This window comes from Thalia democratica, chromosome 2, assembly GCF_965202585.1.
Source record: "Thalia democratica chromosome 2, ktThaDemo2.hap1.1, whole genome shotgun sequence".
NCBI lineage: Eukaryota > Metazoa > Chordata > Thaliacea > Salpida > Salpidae > Thalia > Thalia democratica.
This window is the reverse complement of record NC_139166.1, coordinates 96,293,682-96,310,742: the sequence shown is the minus strand read 5'-3', so window position 1 is coordinate 96,310,742 and position 17,061 is coordinate 96,293,682. Positions and strand designations below refer to the sequence as shown.

The following is a 17,061-nucleotide window of genomic DNA, read 5'->3' as shown; positions in this document are numbered from 1 at the left end:
TGATGTTACTATTGACTACGTTAAATGTATGATTTTCAAAACAATACAAATGTTTTTGAGTTAAATTATGATTTCTGTATACTTTTTTTTAATGAATGTTTTCCGGGTTTACCCAAGTAGCATCACAAAAAGATTCATAGGGGTTGTCGAGCAAAATAAATTGCCTTGTATACAGTTATTACTCGTACTTCAACATCCCATTTTTTATGTTTCAACTGCATATTTTCAGATTAAATTCAATAAATTAAAAGTAGTTTAAATAGCTGTGTTGCCGCTAGGACGTTATCACGCGTAATTTCAGATGTTTTAGTTTTTGCAGATTTGTAACTTTTTTGAGCTAGCTACATCCTTGGTGTAGAATATAATTTATTTTGTACACTTAGTTAACCGAAAGTAACACTAAAACTATTATGAATCTGTATTACAATCAAAATTGATACATTGTAATGTTTAAAACTTTGCAATGAAGTTATAAATACAAAATTGCAGTCACATTTCAAATTTATAAAAATTAGATTCGATTATAATTGATCTATGCTAACTAGATTTTTTTATCAATTACAAGAAAATAATAGGTTTTAAATTAATACAGGTTTTTTTGAACACGATTTGTAAATGTTTGCTGGTTTTTAATATGCAGTAGTTAGGAATTTTATTTTTGTTTTAATTTACCAATGAACATAAATTTAGAATATTTATAATTAAGTCATTTCTCATTTTTTTAACCTCATAGATTTTTTATCTTTACTTATCAAATATCTTTTTGATTTAGAAAATATGTTTATTCTGACTAAATTCGTTTAAATGTATATCAATTATCATTTTTTACATGTAAAAACTTCTTAAGCCTTCCAATTTCGGTATATGATCCAGTAAATATAAACTTGCTGCTTGTGAGACTAATTCGTTAACTTAAGAATAGTTTGGAGTTATATATTTTAAAACAGTATTTACTATATCTCCCATTATTTTAAAATTTGAAAAAAAAAATTGCAAAATAGACCGACAAAACTCTAAATTTAACAATTAATAAGTTTGTATTTGTAATTACTAAAGTTAAACTGTTTTATCATTGTATATGTCAACTTATAATAATATGAAGAAAATTGTTTAGTTTAATATATTTAGAAAGTAGTTTTTAGTCGAAAATTTTTTTAACTTATTAGACTTTAAATTTACGTGATAAAAAATTACAAAAAATTTAAATTTCATCACAACAACAATCGCTTCTAACATTAAGAATTAAAATTAGAAAAATATATAGAATAATAAGTAACGTAGTATAATACACACTGTATATATTTTATGCAATTTTTTTAATTTTAATTTATAATAAATTTACTGCCTTTAATTAGTGTTGACTCGCCTAACTAATGTTTTGACTACAACCTAGCAGCTTTAAATTTGTTATGAGGTATAATATATTTAATGACTAAATACTTTAAAATAATCTTACTTTTTATCATATTGTTTAAATTTTTAAAATAAAGTAACAAGAGTCATGAACCAGAACCATGTAATTTTACCACATACAGTTGTAGTTTTTATGTATTTCATATCTTGAATATAAGCAATATTTATTCTAACTTAAACTGATTCTGACGCCCAGGTTATTTAAAACTTTAAAATACTTTTATGTTGTTTTGTTTTATGAACTATAACAGTAAAAATTGAACATTATGAATCAATCAAAATTAGAACAAAAGAAAATTCACTTAAATATTATAGTGACGTAACAGCTTGAGTCATTTAATTAAATTAACACAATATCGTTATTTAATTTAGGCAAATATTCAATAATTTCTGTTTCATTTCTAGAGTAAATTTGTACTGCTTTTCGCAGTTTTAAATCTAACATATTTTTTAAAAGCAAAACATATTATTAATAAAATGCATTTTTTGCTTGAGGTTTTAAAAGTTTTATTTATATTGATTGTTGTTCTCGCTGATAGTTTTTATTTATAGTAGTAAATTTTCATTAATCATTTGTTTAGTGTTCTTATATAAGATTATTATTTTAACTTCATTAAAATTTCACATTCATTTTATAAAAGATTAAAAATTAATTTTTATATTGATTTTATTGAGTAGTATAACTTTTTTTCATGAGAATATCGATTACTTCAAACTCAAAAGAGACTTTTCTTGAAAAAATTTCTGTAATTATATGCATAAGTTATTTAATAACACTTCAAAATATATATATATATATAAATATATACTTTTTAATCTGTATTTAGTTTAAGCATACTATGACTGTTCTTACAACTCTTATAAAGTTCTTTTTATTTTAACAGAACAAAATTTTTTAGTTACTTATTTATATAAAATTCTGTAAAAAACTATGTTCTTTTCATAAATAATATCAAATGACATATATATTAAATTCTTTATGGTTATACTCTACGCCAAACTATATCATTTTTTAAAAGCTCTATAAATGAAAGGATAATTATAAAAAGAATTGACCCCTAAGGGGTTATGACGACATTTTGGGAAAATACAAAGTAGTTAAAGATTCGAAATATAAAATAGAAAGAAAATTAGATAAATTCCAATTAAATTACTTAAGTACCATTGAATACACAGTTAATAAATGATGGCAAGTTTTAGAATAAAATAAAATAGTTATTTAACTTTTGTCGTTTAGTGTAGGAAGCTACATTTAAGTTTAACTAATTTAGTTAAAGTAATTGTATTAAATTAATATGTTAAAATTTATGTTAACAAGTTATTAATGTAGTATTACATACTATAGTTATTTCATGCAAATTTTGTTCTGATAATTTAAAACAAATTTTACTACGTTTTATTGGCATTGACTCGCCTAACTAATGTTTTGACCGCCAATTTAGCAGCTGAAAACTTATTTAAATTAAAAATTTTCCAATAAATTTTTTGACCAACGCTTATTGTTGTTCTATATTACTTTTTACTAATAGTTCTAAAAAAGACAAACTGTATTCTAGCAAAAATATAACTGATTTTATACGTAAGTTAAAATCAATTCAAATTATTTGTTTAAAATGTGTATATAAAAACTAATTAAGCTATTTGTGATGTAAGCACATAATATATCGCAATTTTAAATAAATTGTTTGAAACTTTAAAAATTATGAAAATTTTAAAAAGCTTTGAGGTTGAAAATAAGTACAATAACCACAGTCCTTTAATCTAAGTTGCTTGCCTAACTTGCAAAAAAAATATAGCATCTCACTTGGTTCTAACAAAGTTATATTAATTAGGTAACAAAAAGTTGCACATAGAATATTACAATAGAATTTGTTTCTTTTAAAGGTTTACCGAAAGAAGCTATAAAAACTATGAAGAATCTATTAATAATCATAAATAAGACGTTATAGTTTTTTAATCTCAGTCACATTTTAAATGGAAAAATGTTGTTTACTTTTATATATTCAGAAAAAATTAATGGCTTAAACAATAGTTCTTATATGAATTAAAATCCATTCCGTTCCAATGATTCTAAAAAGGATTTGATATAATTTTAATTCATCGAAGGTCATTTAAAATTCTTTTTAAAAGAAAATTTTCAAATAAATTACTTATTAATTTTAAACATCTATGTTGAAAATAGTCCAAAGTTTTTTTTTTAATTTTTAATCTAACTGCATAGTCAGCCACTGTTATTTGTATCACAAAAAACTGTGGGGTTAGAAGTAATTTTTTATTACACAGCCAAAAAATTTGCTTCTAAACTATTCTTAATAAAATAAAACAAATTTAATATCAAGTACCTTTTCATTTTTTTTTTTGTTGTAGAGTAAAAATAAATAATATTGAGAACAGTATAACACTATAGGTTTTGTTTAAATTTAAAAGTTAATAAAAAATAATATTTATTTACTGAGATTCAAAGTTCCTAAATTTACAAAATAAGTACAAAATATAAAACAATCTCAGACAAGTCTTTAATATTAAAATGTGACTCAGTTGAACTTATATGTTAATTAAAACGTAATAAAATAATACTTATAATAATAATGATTAAATAATACCAAGATGGTAAAAGCATTCTAGAGTTTTTTTTTTGTTGACAAACCACAGCTAATGCCTGGACTTCTGTGTGGTATCAAAAAGTTTGAGTTAAAATTTATTTTGACTGTTAATATTATCAATTAATTACATAGTATATTTATTCAAATCAATCGGACTTTTTTCTGAAAAAATTATGGTTATATTTATAAGTTGACAGCCTAATATTTGTACAATAGAAGTTAAGTTTCAAAGTTTCATACTAATGCTTTAAATTAGGTCAACATAGGATTTTTCAAAAACATGTAAAACTAGTTTAGCAACTTTATGCTATAAGTTGTTGTTTTGCTTCTTATAAATCAAAAACAAACTATATTGTATAAAATTTGGTAAAGTAAACGAAGTTGTTATGTAGAAAATTACATTCGTGCTTAAGCCTATTGATAATCTTCTGAACTAAATTTAATGAAACGTATAAATGGTAAATTTGAAAGTTCTTTATGAACTTTTATTCATAGACACAACAAATAACATTCTTATAGTAAAAGTACTGTTTTAAAATTTTATTATTTTTCTTTTTTTTTTCTGTATTTTAAATGGAATATAAATTTTTGATAATTTTTTATTTGATTAGTCTATGAAAAAAAAAACTTAAGATTTTAGAACAATCAAATATTTTTTTATCATTTTTATTAAAGTTTTAAAGCTATTCTTGTACTAGGATTTAAAAAAGCTTATAAAGTTTTGATCTTAGTTAAATTAATGTTACTTACGAATGGAGTATAATTCAATCCGGACTTTTGCTGGTTGTTTTTTAATTCAACGACCGTATAATAAAACATTTAAAGCAATATGTTTCAAACTTTTGACACAACGTAACTGGTATGATTTCTCAGCAATAATTTTTCAACGAATAAACTTTATTTTAGTTTACTTACATGAAAAATCATTATAAAAATAACTTGAACAAAAAATTGTTTTAGAACAAGTAGATGTATGTTGGTTAACTTGTCACAGCTGTTATTCAGTGTTTGATAATAGAACTAATTAATTAAAATTAAGCTGAAACATAAAAATTGTTCGAAAATTTCCTAACAAACATACTGCAGTTTCAACCTTTTATTCCTTATCAAAGTATTTAAACTTTAAATTCAAAGTTATTCATCTAAAACCGTGGTTAAAATAAGTTATCTGAAGTTTTTGGTACAATTCATTATAAATGATAATCGTTGAAAAATAATAAAGAAAATTTTAATGAAGAATTACATATAACTTTTATTAACGTTAGTACAATATTCTCAGATATTTTTAATAATAAAATTTTAAATAAATTTTTACTACTTTTGTACAAACCAATATCAAATAGCCAATGGCATTAACTTTACCACTATAAACGTTGTTTTACATGATTTGATATCCATACTAGTACTTTGTTTAAGTGAATTTTTTAATTGACTCTTATTAAATGAGTTTAGTACTAAAAATTAATTTTTTTGTTCTTTTAGTTGCATTTAAAACTTAGTTGCTTATAATTTTTTACTTAATTTCTAAAAAAAACAGAATTTTAGCAATAGGTTTATATTGAAAACTTGATATATCATTTTGTTTTCTAAGTATTTTTAATTTACTTAGTTTATATTTTTTATGTAAGTAACTGCTACAATTGTTTTTTTTTTACTTTCTAAGATAAAAAAAAAATGATACAAGTTTACAGATTATAAGAAGCCTAAATATTTCAACATTTTTTTTATTTAATAAAAGTTAACGATAATTTTAAAATTTTATTTTGCTTATCATTTTTGGCTTAGTCAACGTAAAAAGTTTTTTTGTAGGAAATAAAAGTAAGAATAAGTATATAATATTCTACACAATAATTTTAATTAGGTTTATATGTTCAAAAAGGTTTGAATGATTGAACAAATACTTACGTTTATGTTGCTAAAAAAATGCACTGGTTTTAAATTTCCTGAATATGTATATTCAGGGATAGTTATGACATTTTAATTTTTGAAGACATTTGTTAAATAGATTTTTGTAAATTTTAAACCGTTTTTTTTTTCAGTATCCAAGAAAATAAGAACTTCTTTGTTCAGACAGCAAATAATAATTTATAGGTATAACAAAATTATTGTGAAAAATACAACATGGCTTCTACTGTCTTGAAAATGAACAAACAACACACTTTCAATTCACTAGTACTTTCGTTTATTAAAACATTATCGAGCGATAAACGGCTGAAAATATAAAGACAATTAATAGTAACTTATATAGAAAACAAAATCAAATAAAAGTTAAAACCTAAACTTTTAGACTCTATAAATTTAAAAATATTTTATATTATCAAACAATTAATTATCATACAAACTTTAATTTTAAACTAAGATTCTACTAACTAACAACTCTTAAATGCATACAAGTAAACAAGCCAAAACACAATGTACAAAAATGCTCTTTTATAAAAATCCTAAAATATCAAGTTCTAAAATATTAAATCTTTATAAACTGTTTTATTTAAGTTAATTTTTCCATTAAAACATTTTCACTGGTGAAAAGGCGGGTTTAAACTTAATTAGAAAAAGTTTAGACAGTATAATTTACTGTAGATATTTTTTTAAATAACTTAAAATGTTAGACTCTTATTAAACGTAATTATAAGTTTCACAGTACATATACAAGTTGCTATGTACGATCATTATTTAGATTAAAAGGGCTCTAATCTATTTTATTTTCTTGATGAAATTATTTTTAGTTATTTAAAATTCGATAAGTCCATACTAGCACTTGGCTAATATTAAACGATAATTTTTCAAAACAAGTCTTTATCTTAAAAACTGTATCTTTTAAAAGTATAAAGCTTAAATAACATAACTTATAAAAATGACTTTTGTTCTCTTCTTCATTTAGTTTTTATGATATTCTTTTTTATTTGAGTCGCATTTTTATTTTTACTGCAAACATAAAAACATTGTAAACCATTAAAAAAGTGTCTTTTAAATTCTTCGTAATTAAGTTTATTATTGCAAAAAATTTGCAAACTTTTACGAGCTATATATTATTATAAGATTTTCATCTAATTTCCTACTCTTAATTTTATTAAAAAACAATTAAAAACAAGTCATAATGTATTTTTCGTATTAAAATTTTCTTTATTTGTGTTTAGGCTAGGTTTAAAATTATGTTTAAAATGTCGTCCTGATTTTTCAATCTAGTCGTTTTTATTTAAGACCATTTTGTTAAAAATAAAAACTTATTCTAAAGATTATTTTAAAACTTTTTTCGTTCAATGATCTAATAACAAAAAAAAAAGCGGTAAACAACAAAGATATTGTTTTTATAATAATTTTTACATACTTTAACAAATTTTCATTTAAATATATTCTCCCTGAACAATAACCTAATTAGCCTAATTCCCAATTAATGATAGTATGGATTTTGAATGTATAAAAATGGATTTGAAGTTTAACGATAAGATTAGCTACAAAGTATATATGGCTGGCCGATTACTTTTACTTTGTGCAATCGTTTAACGTTTGTACTTTTTGAAAATCTTATTCATTTATATTTTATTGATAAAGTATCTTTGATTATGTAACTAATTATAATGTTACGAAAAAAAAACGTAATTTTTTGCATATTTTTCAAATAACATAAGTTTCTAAATTAGGTTACTATTTCTACAATAGCATGTCGCTAGTAGGTTTTTTAGTACTTAAAATTTAAAAAATTTTTTGATTTTAAAAGAGATAGTAAAGTAAATTACATTATAAATAAATTTTTCTATGGTGTTGGTGTTTCAATCCACCAGTTTAGTCTTTAACTATGAATCAGAAATTATTTACTAGTGATGTATTTTTAAGATTTCCATACAACTTTTATGAAAGTATATGTTGCATATTGTGGATAAGTTGTCTAGATTACTTAGTTAGCTCCAGGTTGAATTTGTTTTACATAAACGATATTTTTTATTAAACAGATGGGGACTTTTAACAAAACAATCACTCTGGTTAAGTTTTTCGACAGTTAATCTTTATACTTAAATATGTATTCCGTTGGTTTAACTAAACTTTTTTTAATTAAAACTAGAACTAACTTAATTTACTAAAATTGAAAAAACTTTTTATTATTTTTACTTAACTGAACAAATATTATTTCTATACTTCTATTTTTTATTAAAATGAAAATTCTACTAAACATGTTTACATTTTTTTTTTTTTCAAAATTAAAATAAAATAGTGTTTTAGTAGTATTCGGTATAATAGATTCTATAAAAATTTAATTAATTCGAAATAAGTTTTATTTTTTCTAAATCGTGTTAGTTCTCCATTAAAGATTGATTTTCCAATAGCTTTGAAAAATAACTTAAAATGAAGTTAAAGTTAAATACTAAAATATAAATATTACTGCTCCGGAATTTTTATTTTATTTTAAAGCCCTACTAAAATGTTTAAGTACTAATTTTTTTACAATTCTCTTATTTTTAAATAGTTATAGTTAACTTATTTTTTTTCATTATAAGCAGACGACAAGAATTTTATCAATATGTTTTTATTATGACAAAAATAAATCCAAGTTTCGATATTTAAACTACATGTAAAGATTTTTTAATTATTTTTTTTACTTAAGTATTAAGTTTTCAAAATAATATATAAAATAAATTCATGATAACTTTGTATATAAACATTTGAAATGTACATGTAAAAACAGAATTTTTATCTCTTTCATTGCAAATCTTTTTTTAACATTTTTTTTTGCCAAATTAAAGTTAGTTTGTTTAAAATTATTTCCACTAGTAATATCATAGTGACGTAATAACATTATTTTCCTAAATTTTAATAAAATTATTTTGAATATATTCACAAAATTCTTCAATAATCAATAAATTTTATATTTAAACATTTTGTACCGTTTAACTGGTTTTCTTCAATTACACTATAATAAGATATTGTTTAATAGAAAAAATTCTGTACTTTGATAGAAATGCATTATGCATTTGGTTTAAATCACACTAGTTATGTTGTATATATTTTTGTATTAACTTTTAAAGATGTAGAAAAAAATGTTTATTATATCTTTTTTATTAAATTTATAACAGAATTATCATATATTAAAAAAGATAACATCGTTTCACAATATTTCAATGTAGTTAATTTTGTATTTTAATAAGGTAACTGTAACTGTGATTTATAAGTTAAAGTGTTGTTACATTAACATAATCTACAATTAATTTAAATTAAATAAATCTGTTCAGAAAGAAACACTTAAAATAAACAATGTTAAGTTTTTTAAGAAAAGGTAATAGATATTTTTACTATTAGCGTTTTAATAAAGCCTTAAAACTTATTTTAATTGCATTAAGTTTTTACTTTGATAGTATTTGTACCACAGTTTTTTGTTTGAATGTACCTCGCATAATTAGAAGTTAATTTCTGTCTAATTTTATTTGATCGTTAGAAAAAGCTCACTTTAAAACTTAATCTAGTTTAAGGTTTTATATTAATATTAAGTAATTTGTAATTTTTTCAATGTATAGATTTAAAGTTAAAATTACATAACAAAGTTCTCATAATTTTAATGATACATAACATCTTTAGTACATTTACATTTTTAACAGAAAATCCTTAGTAAATAAACATAAATGTAGTTATAAATATTTTTTTTCTATTCTAAATTAGTACTGTACTTTAATATTTTAAATTCTTAACACATTTATTCAAGTCAAAAAAAATAATAAGCTTATAACTTTATTACATTGCTTAGAATAAACTCAAATATTTTACTATGATACTTAAAATCAAACTACACATGTAAAATCGTGTCAAAATTTAACAGCTGAATTGTCAATAAGCTTATTTTTAACTTGTTGTTTTGGTTGCTTTGGTACAAATGTTGACAGGTATATCTATAAAACTAACATTAAAATTAAAAAGCAATTAGTAAAAATATTTTCATCATGTTTTAATGTCCTTACGATACAAAATTTTTCATAATTAGAACCAACTTAGTTTAATTTAATTACAAATCCCTTAACATAATAACATAAGTAATTCTTTTTTTTAATCATATTTAAGTTTTTAAATTTTTTTTTCCACTATTTACAGCTATAATTAAGTGATTAGATATAGTTTTTTTAGATGCATAAAGTACATTCAAACTACAAAGCTAATAATAAGTTTATCTCAGTTTGTAAGGTGACTTAATTGTCAAAGTAGGTATATTATATAATGTTTGTCTTAAAAGTATTGCTGGAAAAAATTCTTTTTTGTCTTTTTTTTTTTCCTAATTTAAAACATAATTTATTCAAAAATCAACAATAAATACATAATTTCTTTTAAGATTGATTCTATTTACATCATAGTTCTATCATTATTTTGTATTTCTAAAAAAGGAACTAAGAATGTGAACTGTAAAGCTTATAAAATATCCAAAATAAAACTATTTGCTGTAGATTTGTAGCCTTTTCATAGTATACTTGTAGAATATTATATTAGATATTCGACGAAGATTTTATTCCAATATAAAGTGTATGCTATAAATAATATTTTTTGCTTTTGAAAAAATGTTTTTCGACTACTAAACTTTGATTTTTATTTTAATACAACTAACTAGGAGCGATAAAACTGTTTTAAATATAGTATTAAGTTACTTTTGTTTTATATTTAAACAAATCTATTTTGAAAGGTTTTCTGATAAAATAAAAATTTTTTTCGAATTTATGATTGTTTATAAAACTTTCAAGTGCATCACTTTGATAAAAATAATATAATAAAAAACTTGCATGTATAATGGAGCATATATTTCATAATTACTTATCTAATATCACACTTGGTTCATTTATATTTAGATTTAGTTTAAAACCGCTTTACGCAGTACAAATAACCAACCAAAATTTGAAATAGTTTTCAAAACTGTCAACTTTTAAGTAAAAATCATTCAGTAAAAAAATTTACAATAAATTTGCTATTACGTCATTGTTTTTTTTACAAACTAAATTTATTGATGAAAAGTTTTTTTTTAGTATTTAAAAGTTTTATTGTGCTAAATTTAATAGTATTTTAGTATTTTGGTACAATAAAGTAATGTTTAGTTAAATATTTCTAGAAACAAGAAATTTGTAAAGATTTCAAAAGTACACTGTAGCATATTTATTAAATTTTGTTTAAATAATTTATTATGAAAAGTTGATTTAGAAAAAGTTTGTTATTAAACACAAACAAAAACTAAACTAAATATTTATGTAAAATATGTATTGTTATAAAGTTTAAAACCTAAAATTGAAGTTATCGTTAATTTCAATTATTTACAGTCGTTTGAATTAATGTAAATTGTTCATATAACTTGATGTTAGTATTTATTATTTAAAATTAGTTGATGTTAAAAAATAGTACTGCACCATGTTAATTATATTCCACACTAATTATGTAAAGAAATTGCAATCATACTTTTAATTCTTGTTTATTATAAATAGACCTTTATCTATGCAACACAAGAATAAAATAAACTATATACTCTATTTAATTGTTATAAATAACCAATTTATAGATAAGGTGACTTTTAGCAGATTTTATAACTAAATTTGCATAGAATTTCTATATACAATTCATAATAATATAAATCATATAACCATGTCAAAAAAAAAAAATTAACTTAAATGGTTTAGTAATTACCTGACTGTAGTAACTGCGTGTTTATAAAGGAATATAGACTATGTGTAATTAACATTTTGTCGACATAGATAGTATAAATGATTTCTATGTCTGTCCACCTGTCTATAAAAAGATATAATATTAAACACAACACAAAGTTATCTGACACAACGACGCAGTACAAAACTAAAAAGTTGATTTTATTTTAAATTAGCTTGATTACGTAACTACATCATTCTAACAATTTCGTTTGTAAAAGTTTTTTATAAAAATCGTGACAGTATTTAAGGATTAGGTAATGCTCAATTATTTGTATTTGTGCTGCATAAAGTAGTTTAACTAATACGATTGAATAAAACTTAACTTGATTTTATCAAGCTGAAAAATTATAAAAATTAGTTATTCAGTATTATTATTTAATTTTGTTAAGTATTTGAAAAAATTAAAATACAAGTTTCTTATTTTTTTTCAATTTTTAGCCTATAACTATGAAAAGTTAATGAGTTAAAGTTTTCAACTTTAATTTATACCAGTATGGTATAGCTAATCTCACTGTTTTTATTATTTTTGTAAAATTTAATAAAATTTTCAACTATTTGTTTAATAAAATAAATCTATGTATTTATATATAACAATCGATTATATTTGTTTATATAATTTTTAATATGTATAAATAAAGGTGATATAATTTAAGAGTTTATTAGAAAACAAAAAAATACAATCAACTAGTTTAATATACTATAGACTGTTTTTATGAACTTAAAATATAGATAACTGATAATATTTACATTTAGAATATAGATATGCTCTGAATTTACTATAGTAAGACAGAACAAACTTAGATTTACTTAAAGTTAAAACTTTATATAATTTATTTAAAACCACATTAAATGTAGTACAAACTTCGGAATTATTTTGGCAATGTTATACAGGCAAATTCGTAAAAATTAATATATTTGTTGTATGAAAAGTTTTGTTGTTACATATTTTTACGTCATTAAAGTTTTATTTTTTTAAATTAAAGTTTGAATATTCAATCCATTTATCTTATTAAATTCATAGTTTCCATTGTAAAAGTTTATTTTAACTTTTTTAATTTAACATTTGCAGAAATGTGGGTCTTCCAATAACTAGGTATGATTTGATCAAAACATTTTACGAAAAAAGATTTAGTAATTTAATGACAACTTTTAATTTTTTATTGCCGTTTTGTATTTAGTAATTTTAGTGTGTTCTAATTGCCTTGATTATAAGTGGTTACATTTTGGGGTAAAAAACCGTTATTCATTAAGCTACTGAATTTTACAACAAAGTCACTGAAATGGTTAACTAGAACTTCTTAGGATGATTTTTTATTTGCAGAAAATATTTTCCATTGGTGAGTTGCTAGTAGTTGATGTTATAATAGAAAAATATACAATTCGTTTAACTATTTTATAATTAACAGTTTGTTTAAAGCAGTGGTTCCCAACCTTTTTGATGTCCCGCACCCCTAAAATCTCTTAATTTGATCTCGCACCCCTAACACTATATGCTTAATTATATATTAGTAATTTTAATATGAAATCATTGATTTCGTTAATTAATAATTTGTATTTTAATTTTTATGATAGTGTACTATATTAACAAAAATAAAATACTTGGAAATTTAAAAAACATAACAAACTATATTCGAACAAGTTTTATCTATTTTTTATAAGGTAGAAAACATAAGAGCTCACTCTTCCCTTCGCAACGATAAACGTTTTAAGAAGGTCAAGCAAGTGAGTTTGGAGCTCATCACTTGTAATTCTACTTGCTCATTTTTAAACAAACTAAATAAAATTAATTACTTTTTAATTAAACGAAAAAAAAAACTAATCTATCTTTATAAAAAACATTTTTTTTCAATTAACATTAAGAAAAAACTAAACTAATCTTATGTATTTAATAAAAAATACTAAATGACACCTCGTTATACTCACAAGGTATTTAACAAATTAATAAAATACTATTCATGCAATATTATTTTGAAAAGATTAAGAACTTAATTTTAAATTTACTCTAAAGTTAATGACTTTTTTGTTCCTGTTTATTGTACAAAACTTTCTGAAAACGTTGCATTTTATTGCTGATGGTAATTCGCATGTCTGCCTGTGCATTCAAGCGGTTTCTTGATTTAGTTATTATAGACAAAAGAGTACTAAATCCAGACTCACACAAGTAAGTCGTCGCGAATGGAATGAGAGTACTTAGTGCTTTTTCACCAAGTTTTGGAAACATATTCATTGAACAACACCAATATTGCTCAAGAGTTTTGCTTTCAAACTGCATTTTGAAAAAACGGTTCATGCATAATTCAAAAAGTTCATCTTTTACCGATTTATCATCGGACATGTGATTCAAATTAAAAGAGTTATTATCCATTCTTCAGAAATTTCCAGTTCTCCTATTTTAAAATATCCGTCAAAAGACTTAAATAGTATTTCCAAATGGTTCATAATTTCTTCACACACACTTGGAACGAAACACTCATCTTCATCAGTCACTTCTTCGAGTAATGGAAAATTTGATAAATTGCCTCTTTCAACTCGTCAAAACCAGAGATTTAACTTTTTTAAAAGCATTTTTCATTTTACGACATTTTAAAATATTTACATTTCTCCCTTGCATGGAAACACTCATGTCATTCAAGCGGCTGAAAATGACACCTAAGTAAGCTAGTATTTGAATAAATTCTTTTGACTCCGTTTCTTTGAAATGGTCATAGTCACGTTCCCTAAGTAAAGCTTTTACTTCTTTTCTCAATTCAAAGAGGGGCGTTAAAGCTCTTCCACGTGATAGCCAGCGGACCTCCGTATGGAAAAGTAAAACTGAATGTTCACTACCATAATCTTGACACAAGGACTTAAAAAGACGGTGATTAAGAGCACGACCTCTAATCCAGTTGATTATCCTTACACAAATATCAAGGACATTTTTAGATTTCGAGGGCAATGTTTTTGATGCCAAGGCATGTCGATGAAGAAAATAGTAAGTACCCTGCAAATGCGGAATATCCTGTTTTACAAAGTAAAAAAAACAGATTTATTTCCCAACATAGCAGGGGCACCGTCAGTACATACAGAACCAATAACTTACATGTCTAAGTCATGTTTCGCAAAAAAATTCTTGACACATTGAAAGATGTCTTTTGCTTTTGTAATTCTTTTTAGATCTTCATCAAATTAAAAAATCTTCTTTTATCGAACCATCATGCATATATCTCACTAGTACAATCAATTGACTGCAATTTTCAACATCGGTTGATTCGTCCAACTGGAGAGAGATTTTTAGTGAACTAGCTTTGATTTCAGCAATGACTTGATCCAAAACATCCGAACTTAAATCTTTATTTCGACTTTGAATAATATTAATAGATATCGGCACTAACTCAAGCTTTTATGAAGCTTCTTTTCCCAGAACATCTTTTGTCATTAGTAACACACATGGCTTTATCAACTCTTCAGCAATTGTATGAGGCAATTTGGATTTAGCTACGTTATACGCAACATGGTAAGAAGCCAATAAAAGAGGTTTGCCAGCAGATACAAAACCGAACTTGGGAAATGTTCCTTGTGATTCATAGCGGATCCTTTTAGATTTCAATGACTCAAAATCATGACCTGAAATATCTGCTCCACCATGTTGTTTGTTAAAATGTTCTTGTAACTTAGATGGCTTCAAATTTGAGTTCGAAAATACAATGTTACATAACATGCATTGCGGTTTTCGCAGGGATTCAACTGTTTCAGTGCAAGTAAAACCAAACTGAATATAATTTTCTTTCCACTTCCTTATCTTTGACATGATTGAGTACTAATTAAATAAACTGTATTGTAAAAAAAATAAAAAAGTCAATTACTAAGACTTTTTTTTCATGAAATTTTTACTAAAATAATGCTTCAGCCTATGACTTCGTCATTTAGTCTTTTAAGATTTGAAAAATATTAGAAGTGAGGAAAAAGCACTAGAAAAGTAATAAATATTAGGCTTAAACTTAAAATTAAACTTTTTATACATTTTTTTATGAATATATGTACTTCTTAAAATATAAAAATCAGCTGTTCTAAGTTAAGCTTATGTAATGTAATGTTTTATTTTCAAAACTATTGGCAGCTAGGTGGTTTTAAAATAATAAAGGTTTGAGTTAAGATATTAAAAAGTTAAAAGATATTGAGTCTTAAAATGTCAAAAGATATGTATAAAAGCAAATACAAAATAAGTTGGTATGCTTACAACATAAATAATAAAAGTAGATTGAAAAAGGTAAACGGTTTAAGTTCAAAAAAGGTATGAATAGAAATAAAGTTGATGCATTAAATACTTTTGCTGATCTAAAAAAATTGGTATCACTAAAGCTAAAAGCAAGTTTTCTTAAATGGTATAACATACAGTAGTTGCTGTTAACTTTACAATTTATTGATGTTAAATCTTTAACCACCACTTCCTGCACAACTAAGCTTAAATAAATATTACATTTTTAATGTAATAGACTTAAAAGAACCTGTTCTTAACAGCTAATAAAAAACCTGCTGAAGATACTAATTTTTATCTAAGTATTTCAATTAAAATAGATGCTAGCTCATTAACTGTTTTAAATAAATAATAGCCAGTTAAGAACATAAAATATTTAAAGAATAGATGATTAAAATTCACAGGTGTAAAACTCTAAAAAGCTTTACTGAAATGTTAATTTTAAACTAACAGCTATTAAATGAAACTAGTTAAAAAAATTTACTTCTAGAAATTCGCTCTTGCTGTATGACGTATTAATAGAATTAACTTATTCAGAAAATTAGCGCCAACTTTTTTTTATAACAAAATGTACTTTTCAACTTTATAAACTTTATCAGAGAGTGAAAATCTCTTTATTTGTCATACAAAAAATAAAAGCCATCTCGCACCCCCTGGAATGCTGCCTCGCACCCCCAAGGGGTGCGAGCACCCCTGGTTGGGAACCCCTGGTTTAAAGTATTAATTATAAAGTTGCTTTTAAGGAAGAAAAATAACAAGGTTTAAAATATCCTTCTACATCAAAAGTTAAATAATTTAATAAGTTAAAATTAGTGTATTAAAAATTTCTACTTTATGTTAACTAGAAATTTGAATTTAAATTAAACTATATCATAAAAAAAACTTTTTGTTCTGTTTTTATTCTTTATCTCTATGTGCTTTTTTGTTCAAGTAAAATAGGCTTTAATGCCTCGTTCCATTGTATTGAGATCAAACTATAAGTTTTATATAATAAAATATAAACAAAATTACTTAAGAAGTCTACTAAAAAGTCTATCTTACTTGTAGCCTTCATAATTTTAATATCTTTCAAAAAAATAACAGTCAATAATTACATTACATAGAATAAAGGTTTGCACATATAAAACTTATGTTTAATAGACGAACATAA

The 17,061-nt window shown here is 23.2% G+C and overlaps 1 protein-coding gene across 1 annotated transcript in view; it reads right to left on the bottom strand.

The window, feature by feature from the left end:
• Positions 1 to 15,464, bottom strand: part of LOC145829138 (protein FAM200C-like) — a 67,147-nt gene extending 51,683 nt beyond the window's left edge. The window contains exons 1-4 of the mRNA XM_082936866.1: positions 15,163 to 15,464; positions 14,886 to 15,015; positions 14,274 to 14,675; positions 13,722 to 13,943 (exon numbers count right to left, since the gene is read on the bottom strand). Coding sequence (XP_082792992.1) covers positions 13,722 to 13,943; positions 14,274 to 14,675; positions 14,886 to 15,015; positions 15,163 to 15,464 — 1,056 coding nt within the window. The remainder of the gene's footprint in view (positions 1 to 13,721; positions 13,944 to 14,273; positions 14,676 to 14,885; positions 15,016 to 15,162) is intronic.
• Positions 15,465 to 17,061: the final 1,597 nt, after the last annotated feature.